Raw genomic sequence first — 17,847 nt, 5'->3', positions numbered from 1 at the left:
AGAACTGGAAATAGAGCTTTAGGAAACAACTGGCCATGACCTGGAAGCAAAGAGAGCTGCTGGGAAGAAGCTACAGAGTCAGAGGTTCTAGTACAAGAGAAGGAAGAGCTTTCTAAAGATCAGAGAAGTTAGTTAAACAAGAAAGCAAGCAAACGAAAAGCAGATTTATTCATGAGCTATTCCCACGGCTGCCCACGTCATCCTGCACTGATGGTTTTGGTTAGGCCGAATAGCGTTTTGTTTTTGAGTCAGGGTCTCAGGTCGTCCGGGTGGACCTCCAGCTTATTATTTAGTTGAACTTCTGATGCTTCTGTCTCTACTACCAGAATCACCACACCTGGTTTATGCAGTGCTAGCAATGGAACCCAGGGCTTCAGGCATGTTAGCAACTGAGTCACATGCCTAGATACTATGGCACCCTGATTTCTCTGATCCTCTTCCTCCTCATTGTCTCTGTGCTGGGCCTGTCCATGCTAGACAAATAGTCTGCTGAGCTACATTCCTGACCTATTAGTACTTCAACAAACTAGCGTTGGGACCTTGAACAAGTCACTTGGCCTTGCTAGGTCTGTGGCCTCATCCATCCAGCAAGAAAACTAAGACTCTCTGAGGTCTTTACCACCCTTTAAAAACTAATTTCAATTGTGTAAACGCAGAGCACAGGCATTATTCAAATAAGAAAACAGTGATTTTTTCCCCCTGGGATGGTCCTAACCCTGGGCCCCAGGAAAGGTAGAGGTGGTGATTACAAGTCTAATTCGTTACAAATCTTATTCTGGGATTGTGTTTTCCTCCTGAGCTGTTGGGGCCTGTCGGTTGTGTAGGAGGACAGACTTGAGTTCCTCCATTAAATCTTACCCCTTTTTCAAGTCCTTGCAAATATAACTATGATGACTGTGTTTTCATTTCCCAAAAACTTGGCCGCAAATCATCAGGGTTTTTTCCGGGTCATATAGTCACATCCACCACACGTAACTAACAAAAATCAAGAACAGTCAGCCAGTGACTTTTTTATATTCAACCCTTGTACATTTCACTGTGTTTTGTCACTGGCTCTGAAATGCTTTAAGAAAGAATCCAAGTCAGAAGTCTGAAGAACGAACCATGTGATAGAAACCATTGTGATGTAAGATGCTGAGGCTTGAGGACCAAGGATCTGTCTTTTAGAAGGCTGATTGTCATCGTCAGGGTGTATTAAGATATTTCCTCCATTGCCAATGTGGCCATCCCTACTATCTCACCAGCCCGGTTGGTCTTCAATGAGAAAAAGGAACACATTTTTAGATAAATAAAAGACACAAAGCTGGAACGGAGCACTACAGCGGAATGCATTTCTTCAGTTTGAGACAGCTGCTATCCCTAAGTTAGACAGCAAGTGTGATGGGGAATATTAGCATCAGATCTGGAAGGCAGAAAGCAGAATTGTGGCCTGGTCTGTGTCCATCCTCATCTTTCAACACACCATTCAAATTGCCTTCTTGGGGAGACTTCCCTGACCACTCTGGGGGAGATTCACTTCCTCTCATCTTCCTCAGACTCACTTTTCTACCTCCAGTCAGGACAATGCTGGGATGCTCGGATGGTTTCTTTTTGAAAATCATCAAGTTTGTGAGTCCTTTTCTTCCACTTCTCCACTCCCAGGCCAGCAAGTAATAACTGTGTAATACAACAAACTAAATGCTCACTCCTTTATCTCCCTTCCCTTCTACCCTCCCTCCCTCCCTCCCTCCCTCCTTCCTTCCTTCCTTTCTTCGACAAAGTCTGACAATATTGCCCCAGCAAAACTAGTACTTGTTGCTTAGCCTGCCCTTGAACTTGTGGCAATCCTCTTACTTCAACTTCCTGAATCTTAGGATTACAGGTGTGAACAATCATGCTTAGCTTAAAAAAGAGTAAATTCTTATATTTGATCAAATCAAATGTGGGTAAAAGAGTTTCAGCAGCATAATATTTTATTGTCTATTTAAGATTTCACTCTTGTAATTTCTTCTAATGGTATGATAGCTGCATTTAACATAGTTGTTATACATCAAGTGCTATGCTAAGGACTCAAAAGATCATTGTAAAGAAAGGGGTTTAAGATTCATTTACTGATGAAGAAACTAAGGCTTCTTTCAAAAATGACTTACTCAAGACATAACAAAATGAATAGCAGGTCTCAATTTGAGTCTACTTTGTCTACTCTATTACCACACATATATGAATATAGGCTTCTACATATATATGTATATATGTGTGTGTATGCACATAAGTATATATGTCTAATGCTATTAAAGTTTTATTTCTGATGGGAAGGGACCTCCTGGCTATCTTATTGGAAAGCATCTCTTCTCACAATACTGTTTTAAATGCACAAGTTAAAATCCCAAAGAAAGTTAGTATTATTGAAATTATTTAAACACAAAAATTAAGAGCTGTGGATTAATAATATATGAGCCACTTCAAATATTATTAGGAACTATTGGTGGCTATCATCAATATCTTTTCAGAGCAAGAGTGAACATAAATGATGTATCTAAATTCAACTCAGTTAAATAATCACTGATATCCATTGGTATTTAAGGCCCAGGACTCATAAACTTTCAGGGCCTTTGCCTTCATTCCTAATAAGAAAGTCCTATCTTTCAATGAGAGAGGAAAAATATAAAGATGCAATAGTTTGGCTCACCAAGTTGCCTGGTAACCTCTGGTGTAGGCACAGATCTCTCATTAAAAACACATCTTTCTAATTATTGAGGAATATAGTTCAGTGACAGAAAAATCTGTCTAGAAACCTCAGGGCCCTGGGTATGATCCTTAGTACTGAAAAATAAAAGTAAAATGATTTGGCTCAAGATAGTGGCACACACCTGAAATTCTGGAACTTGGATGACCGAGGCAGAAAAATGAGTCAAGACCAGCCTCAACTAAAATGGGTGAGACCCCATTTTAATAAAGAAAAAGAAAAGTATCCCTGCCTTTATCTACCAAGGGGATTCCAAAAGAATCTCCCTTACATCGATCCCTACCCACTGTCCTTCTTGTCAGAGTCAAAGTACTCTTAAGAAGGAATCTAGATGGCTGCGCAGCCAGCTGAGGTGGGGAACATAAGAGTGCCTTGGGAGGTGGGTGGCTGTCCTCCAGGATGGGGACAAAGCTTGGATCTTCTTTCCTTCTACCTCCTGTAGCCAGCAGATTACTTGAGCCTGTCACCTTGATGGTCAGGCTCATGAATCAGTAGCTAGAAATGGCATTTAGTCATGTGGCCCAAATAGATGCTGTCTTCTTAAGGACATGTTTCTTATAGGGCATTACTCAGCCAGTAGCCCTTTCTCTGTTTTTGTCTTAATCCTTTGGTGCCCCTGAAATCAACACAATGAAAAAAAAATACAACCCAGGGAACATCAGCTTTTGAGGACATGTACTTAGACAGACAATTGGTCTACCTCTCTATCAGAATGAATGCTAAAACTAGGTACTGGTGGGACCCAGGAGCTACTTTTTAACTCTGTTTCTGATGGTTGCTTTCCTAATAGTCCTTCTTAGGATATAAAACGTGGGTAAAGAAATGACACACTCCACTGTTAAAGTAAGATAGCATGTTCGGGGTTTCTCGAAGGTACACAGTCTGAGAGATGTGAGGATAGCCAGGAAAAGAGGATTAGGGTGCACACCTATACACACACACATGAATGTGTGTGTGGGGGGTAGGAGTCAAGAAATACACAGAATCTAGAACATTGATATTGTCGGGCCTTTCTTTGACCATATGAAAAATGAACTCCAGATTCGAGTAGGCATGGTAGGAATCGCAGAGCTTTTGAATTCATTGTATTGTATAGTATGACCAGATAGTGGATGAAACCTAGTAAATGTTAAATAAATATTTGCACAGAAATAGATAAGTGGATTTCACTTGCCTTTGCAGGCAAAGGATCTTAGGGTGAGTGCCTGGGTAGGGTCACAAGGGTGGGGTTGGACAAGGCGAAGTCTCCTGTTGAAAGGTTGGCAATGAGAGATTAAGACGTACTGCTGCTATTTCCATGATTTTGCATATGGTGCGGCCTGAGCATATTTATGGCCAGATCAAGTTTAGCTACAAAGAGAAGGTCCTGCAATCTGATAGCTTAGAAGCCGCCACATGTGATGTAGGCAAACTGAACTTGCTCTTCCAACATTCCAGCGCTTAATGACCTATGAGATTTTTGCTTTGTGCCGATGAGAGGGAATGCCAATAACAGCAAGGGGGACAGGTTTATTGCTTACTTACCTCGTTAAACTAGCTTTTAAATGGAGAACTACTATTAGCTCGTGTTCTAAAATGAGGGGTTAGATGTTCAGCAAGGATAAATAACTGGGCAAAAATTGTGGACCTGGTAAATAACAGAATTAAGTTTTATCTCTAGATCACTATGGTTGAAATATGTGGGTCTCCCCACCCAGTGTGTACATGTATGTGTATGTGCACACATATACATATCAAGTGTTTTCTTTAGGAACTCTCCGCCATATTTTATGAGACAATATCTCTCATTGGGACCCAAAGGCTCGCCAAGGGGTCTAGACTGATTGGTCAGTAAGTCCCAGAGATTCTCTTGTCTGGGCCTAGGACAGCTCTAGGAGTATAGGAGAGACCACCATTTGAGTCTCTTCATCTCTTTGGCACAATGATTCATTTGCATTTGTCTCCATAGACAGTTTTGTTTTTTCACAGGATCAAATGTTTTAAAATAATAGAGAAAAAATTCAATCTATGAACAAACCACACAGATTTTCAAAAGCCACCTAGGCCTGGACATCCATAGTTTTTGCCCTTTAAAGTAGAGAGTGGCTAATTTGATTTCTTCCCCTTTAGCAATGTTATGTCCTTTTAAAGCATGTCCTTGTGGGATCCTGGGCTGTGGTTTTCTTGTCCTGATTCATATATTACTGGGCAAAGCATGAGTCAAGCTGACCAAGCATGTTGAGATGTACATTCTCCAGGGAAGCTAATGCTCACACTAATATAGCCTGGAATCTTTGGGTCTAGTATCTCCAGGATTTATTTTAAGAATCAGGATAATAGGGTAATAATGTGATTCCTTGAATGGTTCCTGTACAAGATTCTTAACTATGGAATATCACCAGCCTTCTAGAAAATCAGGAAGAATAGAGAAAGATCATGTTGTATCCCTAGACATGACTGAGAATCAAAGAGTATACTCCTGGGGATGCTCACATATATCACAGAACAGACGCCTGGTGACATTGGGCAACTTCTGGGAAGTTGTTCCCCAGACTATCACCGAGTTTAGTGAGCTGGGAGAACTTAGTATATGTGTGAAACTACCCTCTTTGGATAGGTGAGCTTAGGCTTTGTGATCTGAGAGACCCGGTTTTGACTTCTTAGCCTGTTAAACACGTGGTCTAAATCCACTCAGATGTGGAAAGGACACTTTTGTATTCACTTGGTGATTTTGATCGTGTTGGTGTCAGAGTCCATGGCAGGCAGCCTGAGCATACAGGAGGGAGTCTACCCTTTCTCTCATTTGCTTTCCCCCAAACTTGTCTGTCTTAACAGAGAACAGACAAGTCTCCTGGGAGGAAGGAATCCAAACAGTTGATAATAGTAAGAACAAACACAGTCTTTTTGAGGGGGAAAAAAAAGGTGGACAGGTTCATTTCTCAGAGAAAAGAGCAGACTCCAGCTACAGAACTGATGTGAGAATTTTGCGCTTTGTGATTGCCTTGTCATTTCTGAATTTGTAAAAGCCGGGATCTGGGCGGATAGAGCGGCTCAGCAGGGAAAGGTACTCGCCATCAAGCCAGATGTCCCCAGTCTGAACTGAGAACCTATGTAACAGAGAGAAGCAACTCCTGAAAGTTGTTCTCCTATATGTGCACTATGACATGTACACACACACATACACACACACACACACACACAAAATAAATAAATAAATAAATAAATAAATAAATAAATAAAAATAATTAAAAATAACAGATATCTCCCTCAAGTATCTAAAATTAGAAACCAAATATAGATGGGTCAACTATTAAAAAGAATCTCAGCTTCCACAGACCCCTACTTTACCTTTGGCTCCGAGAGAAATTCCGCAGATGGCATTTCCTAAATCTTCAAGAAATGTATGCTATTGACATGCATGACACCACGAATGTTCAGAACACCAAAAATGTTCTAAGTGTAGTCAAGGAAGCTCCCTGATATTGACAGGAATTTTAGAGAAGTGGCTTTTTGACCCTACACCTGTCAAGGGGGCGACAGCTGCTGACCAGATCCTCTTGCTGTAATATAAAGGAAGAAGAGGACAGTCTCAAAGGAAAGTCGTGAAGGGCAGCAGTTGTCTCTTCCTCTGCAATGCTCTAGAAGGCTCCAGGACAAGTCTGCTTTCCTGAGAATGGAGCATTAGGCCTGTTTTGCCACAATCACTTGTTTAGGAGATGGTCTGACGTAAAAGGCAGCAGAGAATGAAAGTAGAAGGAAACTGGATTTTCTCTAACTTCTGCCACCTCTTAGGGAAATGATCTGTGCAATAGTCCTCCAGTGAGCAAATGCCCGCAAGAAGAATAGTGACTACTTGTTCATTAGTTCATTGACTTTGAGGTGCTTGGGGTAGCATCCAGGGTCTCAAGTGTGCTGGGCATAGGCTTTACCTCTGAGGTGCATTCCAAACCCATCGCAGGCCTGTATTAACTACAGCGATTCAGCCACCTGCTAGAAAAATGAATGTTTCAAGGGTGCTGGGTAAGTGGTGGTGAGATCAGAGCATGCCAGGCCTGCTATGAGTCATGGCGAGTCTCTGCTTTATTATACATAGGCTATTTTGAATATGTGAGTCGGGAAGGCAGGGTGATTCTCCCACCCCAGGCCAGCACTAGGCTTCTTCTGGAACACAGTCGGCTCACTGGCGTCTCCTCCTGAGAGTGCCCAGAGTACAGGCACGAGAGACATGCAGGAGCTGGGTGGTCTGGCTTTCTGCTTGGAGGAGCTCAGCTTGCTCTTGTCCTGCCTCAGCAAGCCTGCGGTCATGTGCCCGGAAGACCTCGCTCCCACCTCCACAGGTGGCTGATGCCTGCTACCCCTTCACTGGGATCCCTTCACTGAGCCTCTTCAGACACACCTGTGTGTTAGAATGAGCACCTGCCCTGTGCAGAGTCGCGGTTTTCTGAAAAAGACTTAGAGAGGGCTGGTGAAATGACCCAGCCGATAAAAGAGTGTTTGCCCCACCAGCCTCACTGTCTGAGTCTGATCCTTTGTACTCACAGTGGAAGGGGAGGACTGCTGCCTGAGGGTTGTCCTCTAACCTCTGCACATGTGCTGTGGCACACACACACACACACACACACACACACAAATAAAATAAAAAACAACCTTGGTTAATTTCCCCCTTTGAGCTCCTTTTGGGGACAAGCTGTTTTATACACCTATGGGCGTACCTCCAACGTGTTGGCTATTAAGGTCTTTAAGTGACAGCTTAATATGTTTTTTAAGAGTGGGGGAGCCAGTGACATTCTTGAAGAGTCCTGTTTGTGTTGGACTAGCCTGCCCAAGTCATGTGCCAGAAATTTTGCACACGGCAAGAATTAGAGGTGAAAACAGGAAGGGCTTTGGATGTAGATGAGAACAATCCTGGATTGCCCAGATAGCCATGAAGCATATAATGTGGAGCAATAATATGTAGAGAAGGATGTCTAGTTGAACCTGGACATAAAACTGGTTATCCCATCTCTTACTGCTGCATGGGTGTTATGTGGAGTAACAGAGCTCTTTAGAGCCAGCACGTTGGCACATGCAGCCGTTTTAAATCTCTAATCTAGTCCATTCTAAATCCCTACGTTGCTCTTCTGGCTATCAGGGCATCTTTCAGAGCCTACTAGGCTTCTAGGCACTGCTCCAGCAACCCCTGGTCAGTACTTTGACTCCTCTGAGCCTCAGTTTCCACATCTAAAAGGTGATGAAGAGCTCCAAGTGCTACCCACCAGGCCCCCAACTCTATATCTCTGGGGTGAACTGCTCACTGAGTGACCATCCAAGTTCAGAAGGAGAGACATGATTCTGCATGAACGCACTTTCTATGTGTCGGGTGAGAATGGAAATGAGATCATTGGTCTTTGCTCCAGATTACTAAGGGGTGTGGGGCACAACTGCCTTGGGTATAGCTGAATGCAAGTTTGGTTACTATTTCCTTGGGACAGCAAAAATTAAAGCATGTACCTTCTTGTATCCACATGCTTTCAAAATGAAAATCACCACTAAACATCCTGATAGCTGATTTTGTGTGCCTCTGTGTGTGAATATATTATACATGTCCACATGTGCACAGGGGTGTGTGTGTGTACAAGTAGCCGTGGTGGGTGATGACCTAAGACCAACCTTGACTACTTTTTTTCCTCCAGAGCCATCCACTTTGTGTTTTTGAGACAGGGTCACTCACTGGAACCTGGAACTTGTCAAGCAGGCTAGACTGGGTGGCCAGCCAGTCCCAGGGATCTGTCTGTCTCTACCTCTCGAGTGCTGAGATCATACAGATATGCCACGACTCTTTATGCAGGAACTAAAGGTTGAACTCAGGTCCTTATGATTGTGTGGCCAACACTTTACCAAATGAATGGTCTTCCCAGTCTCACTGATTTCTACCGAGTGCTTTGCTGCTGCGCCTTTAATATATATCACCTCACTAATCATCACAGTTAGTGTGAGAAGTCAATGCCGTTATTGACTCTAGGACACCAACACCACCAAACACAGAAGTTTATCACATTGCTCTAGTGCACATCTAGTAAGTGGTGGAGATGGGATTTGAACTCAGATCTGATGCCCAAATCTGTGGCAGTAGAATGCTTAATAAGCATCAGAAGAACAAATTTGTCCTAGTGATTGGTTCTACCTAGAGACAGGCATTTGGCCTTCTAGGCTCTTTTTCTGCCAAGGAATGTTGGCAGTTTCACAATGCCCAGGGACCTGCCTGTCCTGGGGAGAATATCTTCTCTTCCAAGAGAAAAGCAAATGATGGCTCAAGAGCCAGTGGCTTGGAACTGTTCCCCAGCCTCTGCCCCCGTGAATAAGAGCATGCATCCCACAACTAGAGAGGCCGGCAGCCTGTCTGGGCTCAGTCACGTGATCTCCAAGGCCACCCCAGTCTGGGATTTTATATTTTCTCTTGAAGACCTTTTTATGACTTCCCAGCTGCTGGGGATTCCCACCCCTCCCAGTCCTTGGGGGACAGGGCAATGGGGACACCGCAATCCATTTCACATTCTGTAAATAAGCCCTTTGCAACTCAGAGTCTGAAACTGGTTCAGAATATCTAAGTGTGATCATGCTCCCCGAGGCCAAATGTTGTAAACCCCCACAGTTGCGGATTTTTAAAGTAAATATGCAGTAAACTCTTTCAGTGTGCTGTTGATAGGGCGCAGAATTTAGCCACTTCTGCACCATGCAGCAAGGCCCTCTTATCTCAGGCTCCTTCCCTTCCCTCCACTCTTGAGGTTGAAGACATTGGTTAATCCACCCCGTGGTGATCTTCCCCAATGGTTGAAATTCCAAGAGGTAAAAAAATAGCAGCCCTTTCATCTCTGCCCGCTTCATTCTTTCTCTAAGCCTGTAATTGGATCTAAATGGAAAATAAAACCTTTGCAGACCAAGGAAGTTGGCACTAGGCAGGGACATGAAGAGGAACATGTTCCATCTCTGACCCAGAGAATCACACCCTCCTATGCAAGGGACAATCAAAACAAGGCTCTCTCTGATCATAGCCTGGGCTTTTGATGAAGGGAGGGGGTGCTTTTATAGACTTCATCTCTCATTCTATGATGTCAACCAGCTTATAGTAGCACACTCCCAAATCATTTGACCTCTCTGAGGACAGAGAAATGCTGTCACACCCCTGCATTCTGGTACTTTGACTGAATTTGGGACAGCAATCCGAACATTCCATACCACAGTGCTACAAGTGGAGAGATGACCCCACAGGCACTCTGAGCAGTCACTGTGGGCTTAGCCGTCAGATAGTCTGCACTTGAGTTGTTTTGAATCTCACTGTAGGCATGTGATGAAGATGCTAGATTAGAGCAGAGGTGAGAAAGGGTGAAGCCTGTCTTCAAATCATTGAGAAAAATACAGGGCAGTAAGAGCAAAGCCTGAATACAGCGGGAAACCACCAGGTATTCCCCTCACTCAGGTCTCATGTTCTGTGAATTCTGGAGGAGAGGGGACACTTGATTCTGCAAATAGTCCGGTGAATGCATCAGGGAGATGCCTGGATTAAGTCTGATTTGATGCCATGTGCAGAGGGATTCACTAGGCTGAGGATTGGGAGGGCAGGAGGTATGGGGCTTCCTCTCTCTCCCTCTTTTCTTCGTGTCCTCTCCTCATGTCTTTTTTTTTTCTCTTGCCTCTCTACCTCCCACAAAGTGTCAGCAAAGGAGGACTTTGCCCTGCAAGATGAAATGTTCTGAAAGCAGAGCTTAATAATGGCTGCTTGGGGAGATTAAGCTACACTGTCAACATTGCTATTAAAACTGTTGGGCTGTCTCTCCTCCATATATCATAAATAGGGAAAGTGTGACTTGTTCGCTGTTGTACAGCTAAATTGGGGCAGACCCAGGGCCAGGGTTTGAACACTTCCGCCCCCAGGAGCTACCTTCCTGTGACCCTGTACTTCCTATTTCTCCATCTGGGAAGCACAGGTTTGTCACTGCTGCCTCCCTGTCCCCTATATCTTCTCAAAGTCCAGTCTGCTGCCGTCAGGGTGCCTCAGGTAAGTAGGCAGTCAGCTTGGAGTTGTAGGCATAGCTGCTGACCCCTCCTGCAGCAATTTACCCGGGACCTTCTGGGCTCTGGGCCAGCCTTTCTTGAAAGGGAAACGTGCAGACCCTGGGGACAGAAATTAGTTCCCCATGCTAGAATGGCTACCACTGCCAACAGCACCAAAAGAAACTGTTCTGTGTTCTGGAGAAACCACACAACTTTGGGAGGGTAGCAAAGGGGGAGGGTGTGTATCACAGACTCCCAAACTTCACTAAAGCCACACCAGGAAAGCAGAGAAGCAGCGGGGACAGGGTGGGGAAAGCTAGGGCATTTCCCATGATCACAAACAAGCGCTTATCCCTGCCTCCTAAATTTTTACTTTAATTCACCTTTAATCAGCGTCAATAAAGAACCAAGACTCAGTGTAAATACTTTTCTTAACAATGGCTTAAAGAGTGGATTTGAGGGATGCGTCTGTTAACTCAAATAAGTATAACCACCTAATTCTGCTTTTTGTGCATTGTGTGGATTTGACGCATCCCTTAGGGTGTTTCTAGGTACTCTGTGCGACCTAGAGCAAGGGGAATGGGAGGATACACCAATACAGAGGGATCTCGGCTCACCTTTTGTACTCTGGGGTTGAGGTCCTTAGCCACCTTCGCCATCCTAGGAATGCAGAAACAGCTCCTGGCTTCTCAGACAGGGGCGGGAGGGTGTGCAGGAGGGACACTGCAGCTGATGGGTCAAGTTCAGGTTTGTGCGCTCAGTCGGCTGCTCTGGGCTCTGCACAGAGCCGCCGTCTGCTTTAATTGGAGAGCGGGACTCCCTCTAAAACGTCGCCAGCCAATGCGAGTGGGCGCCCATTGGGGGCCAGCCAATCAGAGCAAAAGGCTGCTCCCCTCCCTTAGGGTGGCCTCCGCACAGCGGCTGAGAATGCAGCTAAGTTCTACCCTGACGTCAGTGCAGCCTGCAGCTCTGCCACCTAGGGCTCACATCTGTCCCCTAGGCGGCAGGAATCCCTTTCCACGCCCTTCTCCTTTAAAGGGCAAGGAGCAGAGGGAGGGGCAGATGAGACCCAGGCAGATCCATTCAGGTCAAAAGAGAGAGCAAATAGAAAAGAGCCAAGGTATTTTTAGAGAGCTGGCTCCAAAAATAAATGCTGAGCAGTGCTCTCTGCCCACCCTCTTCCTCCTTGTCCTAGGGGTACACGAGGCACGTGGTCAGCAGAAGCCTGGACCGACCCTAAGCTGGGTAAGGTCTCTAGTTACCAGAGAGAAGAGACTTTAGTAAATTAACATTTCTTAAAAACAACAATAATAACAAAAAAGTTTAAAATAACTTTTTAATAACGTGTTTGGTCTTCTCTTCTCAGGGGAAGAGAATACAACATGTTTTTACATTTCTCTCTCTCTCTCTCTCTCTCTCTCTCTCTCTCTCTCTCTCTGTGTGTGTGTGTGTGCGCGCGTGCGCGCGTGCACATGTATATATAATACAACACTTAATGTGGACGTCAGGGAATGGCTTGGAGAAGTCAGTTCTCCCCTTCTACCACATGGATTCCCAGCATCGAACTCAGATCATCAGGCTTGGCAGCAAGCGCCCTTACCCAGGGAGCCATTTCAATATTATAGCATCAGAATTACTTCATGTAGTATGATTATCACGACAACTAGGAAGATGAGGAGACACCAAAGTTGCACTCTGCAACAAGACTTGACCTAACCTGTGAAGGCGAGAACAGAACTGGTCCCTGGGGAAGGAGCTCAAGACTGTAAAAGATTGACTGTGAAAATTCGTAATTTTTACACAAATTGAGTCTTGCAGGTCTGGATGAGCAAGAGTCTATCTGATGTTTCTCATCCTTGAAATGAACTGTCCACGTTACATCTGATAACAATACCTGTAAGTTGGCCAGGATTGCTTAGCTATGCCAAGCTGTTTCTGAGTCCACAATGCTGTCTGAGGAAGCTCCCCAGACTTGGATTTCCCTGTCCCCTTTTATATGAGGCAGTCCTGCTTTATCTTCCATGAGGTGAGGTGGTCTTTCTACAACCCACATTGGCAAGATTGCCTACCAGAAGCCATGGCTCCAGTATGTTAAGTGGAAGATTGGTAGTAGGAGGCCCAACACTGACCTTTAGTGATGGAGGAAGGCCATTGGTTAATTAAATAAAGAAACTGTTTGCCCTGATAGGTTAGAACATAGGTGGGTGGAGTAAACAGAACAGAATGCTGGGAGGAAGAGGAAGTGAGCTCAGAGACTCCATGCTCCCCTCTCCCGGGCAGATGCGATAGCTCTGCTCTCTGAGGCAGATGCAATCGATGAAGCTCCGACCCAGGATGGACATAGGCTAGAATCTTTCCCGGTAAGACTGATGCTACACAGATTATTAGAGATGGGTTGATCGGGATATGAGAATTAACCTGTAAGGGCTAGAGTTAATGGGCCAAGCAGTGTTTAAAAGAATACAGTGTCCGTGTAATTATTTTGAGGCATAAGCTAGCAGGCGGCTGGGGTGCTGAGGACGCAGCCCCGCCGCTCTTATTACTACACTTTAGTGTTGATTCCTTGGGGGTTGGGACTGTGGGTCACATATTGAAACTTCCTTATCAGAAGCTTTCTGTTGCCTAATCCTTCATCTTCTTCAAGAATCTCAAATCATCCCTACCCCTTTCTGACTCAAACAGTGATTCCTCTTTCCTATTCCTGGAAAAGACTATGCATTGGTGATTTTACCTCCCCCCACCCCCACCCTAAGATGACAGAGAGCCTATTTCTTTCTCACAGGTTTCTGCTATAATTAGTTTTCTTTGTTCCTAGCTCTAAGTTCAACTATCAAGCACATAAGGGAAGTTGAGGGCCCATTAGTTGGATAGATGAATAAAGATCTGGTTCTGGTCTCTCTCTCTCTCTCTCTCTCTCTCTCTCTCTCTCTCTCTCTCTCTGTGTGTGTGTGTGTGTGTGTTCATGAGGAGGCCAGAGGACATCATTGGCTATTGTTTGTCAAGGGCTGGCAATCTATGGCAATGTCTCTTACTGGCCTGGACTTTGCCCAGTAGGTTTGGCTGGTAGGCTAGTGAATTCCTAGGGATCCACCTGTCTCTGCCTCCCTATTGCTGGGATTATGACCATGCTACTACACCAAGCTTATTTTACATAGGTTTTGAGAATTGAACCCAGGTTCTTGTGTTTACTAGTTGAGAGTTTTACAAACTAGGCAATCTTCCTAGCTGGGATTCTGACTTTTCATTAACACTCATCAGGCCAGGTGAGATAAAAAGAGATGGCTTTGTCCGCTTTGTTCAGACTCCCAAGGCAGGCTCCATGTAAATATTAGACATCCACCTGGTCAACAGAAGCCTGGCCCTGGATGGAAGTTTTCCCATGAGCGACTCTCTCAGTAGCAAATTCTCAGAACAACAGTGCTAAAGAAAGACATCATGTCAGAAGTTTTCATGTCTCAGAGCAATGCGAACAGAAGCCAGGAGTGTAACAAAGGCAAGCTTTATCCCTTTCCGACCAGGCAGAGGCCTTCCCAGTGAAGTCACTGCCCCCCCCCCCGCCTTTCCAGGCACTTTTCCTGTCTCATCTTGAGAAATCATTGTTCTGGGGATCATGGTAACTGCATTAACTTGACACTGATAGGTTCAGCTACATTCCCTCCACTTCTCCTTACTTTTACCTCTATTTCCAGGTACATTGAAGGATGTAGATGTCATAGTATACTTCAATGTACCTGGAGACAGAGGTAAAGGTAAGGAGGTAAGGGTCTATTCTCAGAATAGAATACAAGAGCTGCTGTCTTCGGTGCCCAAACCACTGTTTCCTAGAGAAATACTACGGGCAAATGACAGATCCCTGCTGTCCTTTAGAGCCTGTCCCCATTCTAGCTTATAATGCCAATTTCTATCATTCAAGTCCTGCAGAACCATGCACCAAAGGAGCTCCTATAGCCATGGACTTGTATGGCTGCCAAACTATTACAGCTTGTTATCATGGAGAGATTGTGACCACAGTAGCTCAGCATCATTGCAGCTTTGAGATATCTCCTCCTCCTCCTTCTCCTCCTCCTCCTCCTCTTATTCTTCTTCTTTTCTCTTTTTTCTTCTTCTTTCCTTCTCCTTCCTCCTCCTCCTTTCTCCCCTTTTCTGTGTATGGTGTATATGGGTACATACATGCTATACATGTGTGTGGAGGTCAATGGTCAAACATGTGTGTGCCATATCCTTTTTTTTGAGATAATGTCTCTTATTGAACCTGGATCTTGACCCTGGACTGGGTTAGTGACTGGTAAGTCCCAGAGATTCTCTGTTTTTATATTTCTAGGGCTGGGATTATAAACATGTATGCCTCCATGCCTGGCTTTTCTCATTGGTACAGAGAATTGAATTCTGGTTCTTTTGCTTGTATAGTTTTATGCCTGTATGTACTTTAGGGATGGAATTCTTTACTTCTTTGGGGAAGAAAATAGAAATCTGGAAATGTATTTTTTTGGGGGGGTAATAGTAGAGAGGTCTGATTTTCTCAAGGTTCATTGTTTTGAGGTGCTGGAAACACCAATTCATTCCCAAAGGAGTCTCAGGCACCTGCCTTAATCAAGCCCTGGCCTACCAGCTGGGGATACTGATGGAGGAAGGTCATTGGCTAATAAAGGAACTGCCTTGGCCCATTTTATTGGTTAGAGGATAGGTGGGAGGAGTAAATAGAACAGAACGCTGGGAGGAAGAGGAAGTGAGGTCAGATTCGAAAGCTCTCCTCTCAGGAGCAGACGCCTGAGAGAGACGCCATGCCCAGCTCCCAGGATGAAGCTCCGACCCAGGATGGACATAGGCTAGAATCTTCCCGGTAAGCGCCCGTTGGGGTGCTACGCACAGATGATTAGAAATGGGCTAAATTAATATGTGAGAATTAGCCTAGAAGAGAATGGGCCAAGCAGTGATTAAATGAATACAGTTTGTGTGTTGTTATTTTGGGGCATAAGCTAGCCGTGCGGGCGGCTGGGGTGCTGGGGATGTAGCCCCGCCGCCCATATTACTACAGGATACTCCATACATTAAAGAAAAATCCTTCTGCTTGGAGATTGTTGGTCCAATAACTAACACTAGGTCACTCTACCTGTTAAAACTTATATCTTATTAGATCTTGACCACTCAGAAAATGAAAATTCAAAGGGCTTTCTTTATTAAAGATCACAGAACTAGAAATTGCCAGCACTGAAATTCAAATTCACAGTCTCAAATTTTAGGTGTTTTCACCTGTTAAATGTAACCTTCCCCTGACCCTGGTCGCTATTACAGAGGAGTGAGCCACTCTCAGGGAAAGGTAAGTACTTGGTTCAATACAGTTCTATTCAACTAAAGATGCAAACACTGAATTGTGAGCTAATGTGGGCTCAGTCCTGTGGTTGAGCACACAATGGTAAACACAGCAGGGAGGGGGTTGTCCTCACAGGTTGCTCTCTAGTGGATGGACGTGATTTTCAGCCAGTGACTAGATATTTAGTTAAGGAAACTGCAGATTTCTCAGAGTGTCTAGGGGAAAATGCACGGAGGAGAAAACCATTGTGCCACAGGGTCCAGGAAAGCCTGACAGAAGCGGCAGCATATCAGCGGAGACTTGAAACAGGAAGAAGTTAGGTCCGCCAGGAGCCCAGAACTGTGAGAACAAAGGTCCTCAGGTGGTCATTGGCTTGGTAAGGGAGGGTAGGAGGCCAGTGTGTCTGAAGAGCAGCACTAACAGCTAGAAGGAACAAGAGGAGCTCAGAGCTAGGCAGGCAGGGCTGGATCGGTCTGATAGCCACACCTCTGAAAACACAGAGATGTTGCATATTCCTGCTTTCCAACCGAATACAGTGCATGCCACATGTGACACTTAAAACTTCCCGATAGCCATATTTACAGAAAACCAAAAGGAGCAGATGAGATCCGGTCCTTACAACGAATTTTATTAGACATGATCAGCAAAATACTGCCATCTCCAACTGTGCTTGATTTAAAAAGTTAATTAATTTGTTATATGTGTATGGGTGTCTTGGCTGTGCAAAGTGCAGGTCTGTGGACCATGTGCATGCTTTATGCCCTTGGAGTCCAGAAGAGGACAGCCAATCCCCTGAATGAGTTATGGACAGTTGTGAGTCTCCATACGGGTGCTGGAATTTAAATCTGAGTTCTCCGGAACAGCATCCAAGTGCCCTTACCAACTTAGCCATCTCTTCAACCTCTTCTGTTATTGTTATTGTTTTGTGTTACATCTTTGAAACATCTTATCCTCTCGGTACATCTCCCTCAAGATTAGCCTTACTGCAAAGGTTCAGTGGCCTCATGCGGCGAGCAGGGCTTCACTGCAGACTAAACAAAAGAAATTTAGCTGATAATAGACATTCCCCCATGGCCACCTGGTGAAATTATGGGCTATGAAGTCAGTTATGGATGGGTCTCCTATGGCCTCTGGTGCAGCTTGTACTAAGAGAGACAAGTGATTTTTGCCAAAGTTACAAAGGCAGAGGGACGTTGAAGCAAGATTTGAACCCAGATTTCCTGGAGGCACACCAGATACTTTCATGCATCCCCACTGATTACAGTGTTTTTACCGTTAGGGTGTAGTAAACATGGCCCAAGCTGTCTCCATGAGTGAACACGAATAATGACTTTTATTTGGTTATGAATTTTTTTAGAACATCCTGTATTCATTAAAAACACCTACCACTTAAGGATTAGTAGATATAAATAATTCACAGACCACATAGTCTATTTTAATTAGCTGTTATAAATATACATGAGTGACATCTGATAGCTTAATTTGTGTTAATTTCAACCCACATTTGTGCCATATATTTTGTGACTTGTCCACAACTTAAATTTTTTGGTTTCTTTCCTGCTATTTTCTTTTTACAGGAACTTTAATTTTAGAATAAAGATCTAATTTTCTCCAGATTTTTGGATAACCTCCCAGATCAAGAAAAGCTTTGCCTATAGGGTCAAAACATCTGGATTAAAAACCACATTGTTGGATCCAACCAGCGTTCTGCTTCACAGTCTTTGACAGGGGTGGAGGAAGACATGAGGCAACTCTCTTTGAAAAGCACAATATGCCAGGAGCATAATGTTGAGCCTGATTC

At 44.4% G+C, this 17,847-nt stretch overlaps 1 protein-coding gene across 2 annotated transcripts in view; it reads right to left on the bottom strand.

Annotated features, from left to right (window-relative positions):
- Lmcd1 (LIM and cysteine rich domains 1) overlaps positions 1 to 11,501 on the bottom strand; it is a 61,114-nt gene extending 49,613 nt beyond the window's left edge. Inside the window, exon 1 of one of the 2 annotated variants that reach the window (XM_041639813.1) lies at positions 11,353 to 11,501. In XM_041639813.1, the coding sequence (XP_041495747.1) occupies positions 11,353 to 11,394 (42 nt within the window). In that variant the 5' untranslated portion in view covers positions 11,395 to 11,501. The remainder of the gene's footprint in view (positions 1 to 11,352) is intronic. The other variant, XM_041639821.1, reaches the window with a different exon arrangement.
- Between the last annotated feature and the right edge of the window lie 6,346 nt (positions 11,502 to 17,847).

This window comes from Microtus oregoni, unplaced genomic scaffold (assembly GCF_018167655.1).
Source record: "Microtus oregoni isolate MIOR12 unplaced genomic scaffold, Mior012 000002F_ref0000024, whole genome shotgun sequence".
Lineage (NCBI taxonomy): Eukaryota > Metazoa > Chordata > Mammalia > Rodentia > Cricetidae > Microtus > Microtus oregoni.
The sequence above is the reverse complement of the archived record's forward strand: the minus strand, read 5'-3'. Positions and strand labels throughout refer to the sequence as shown.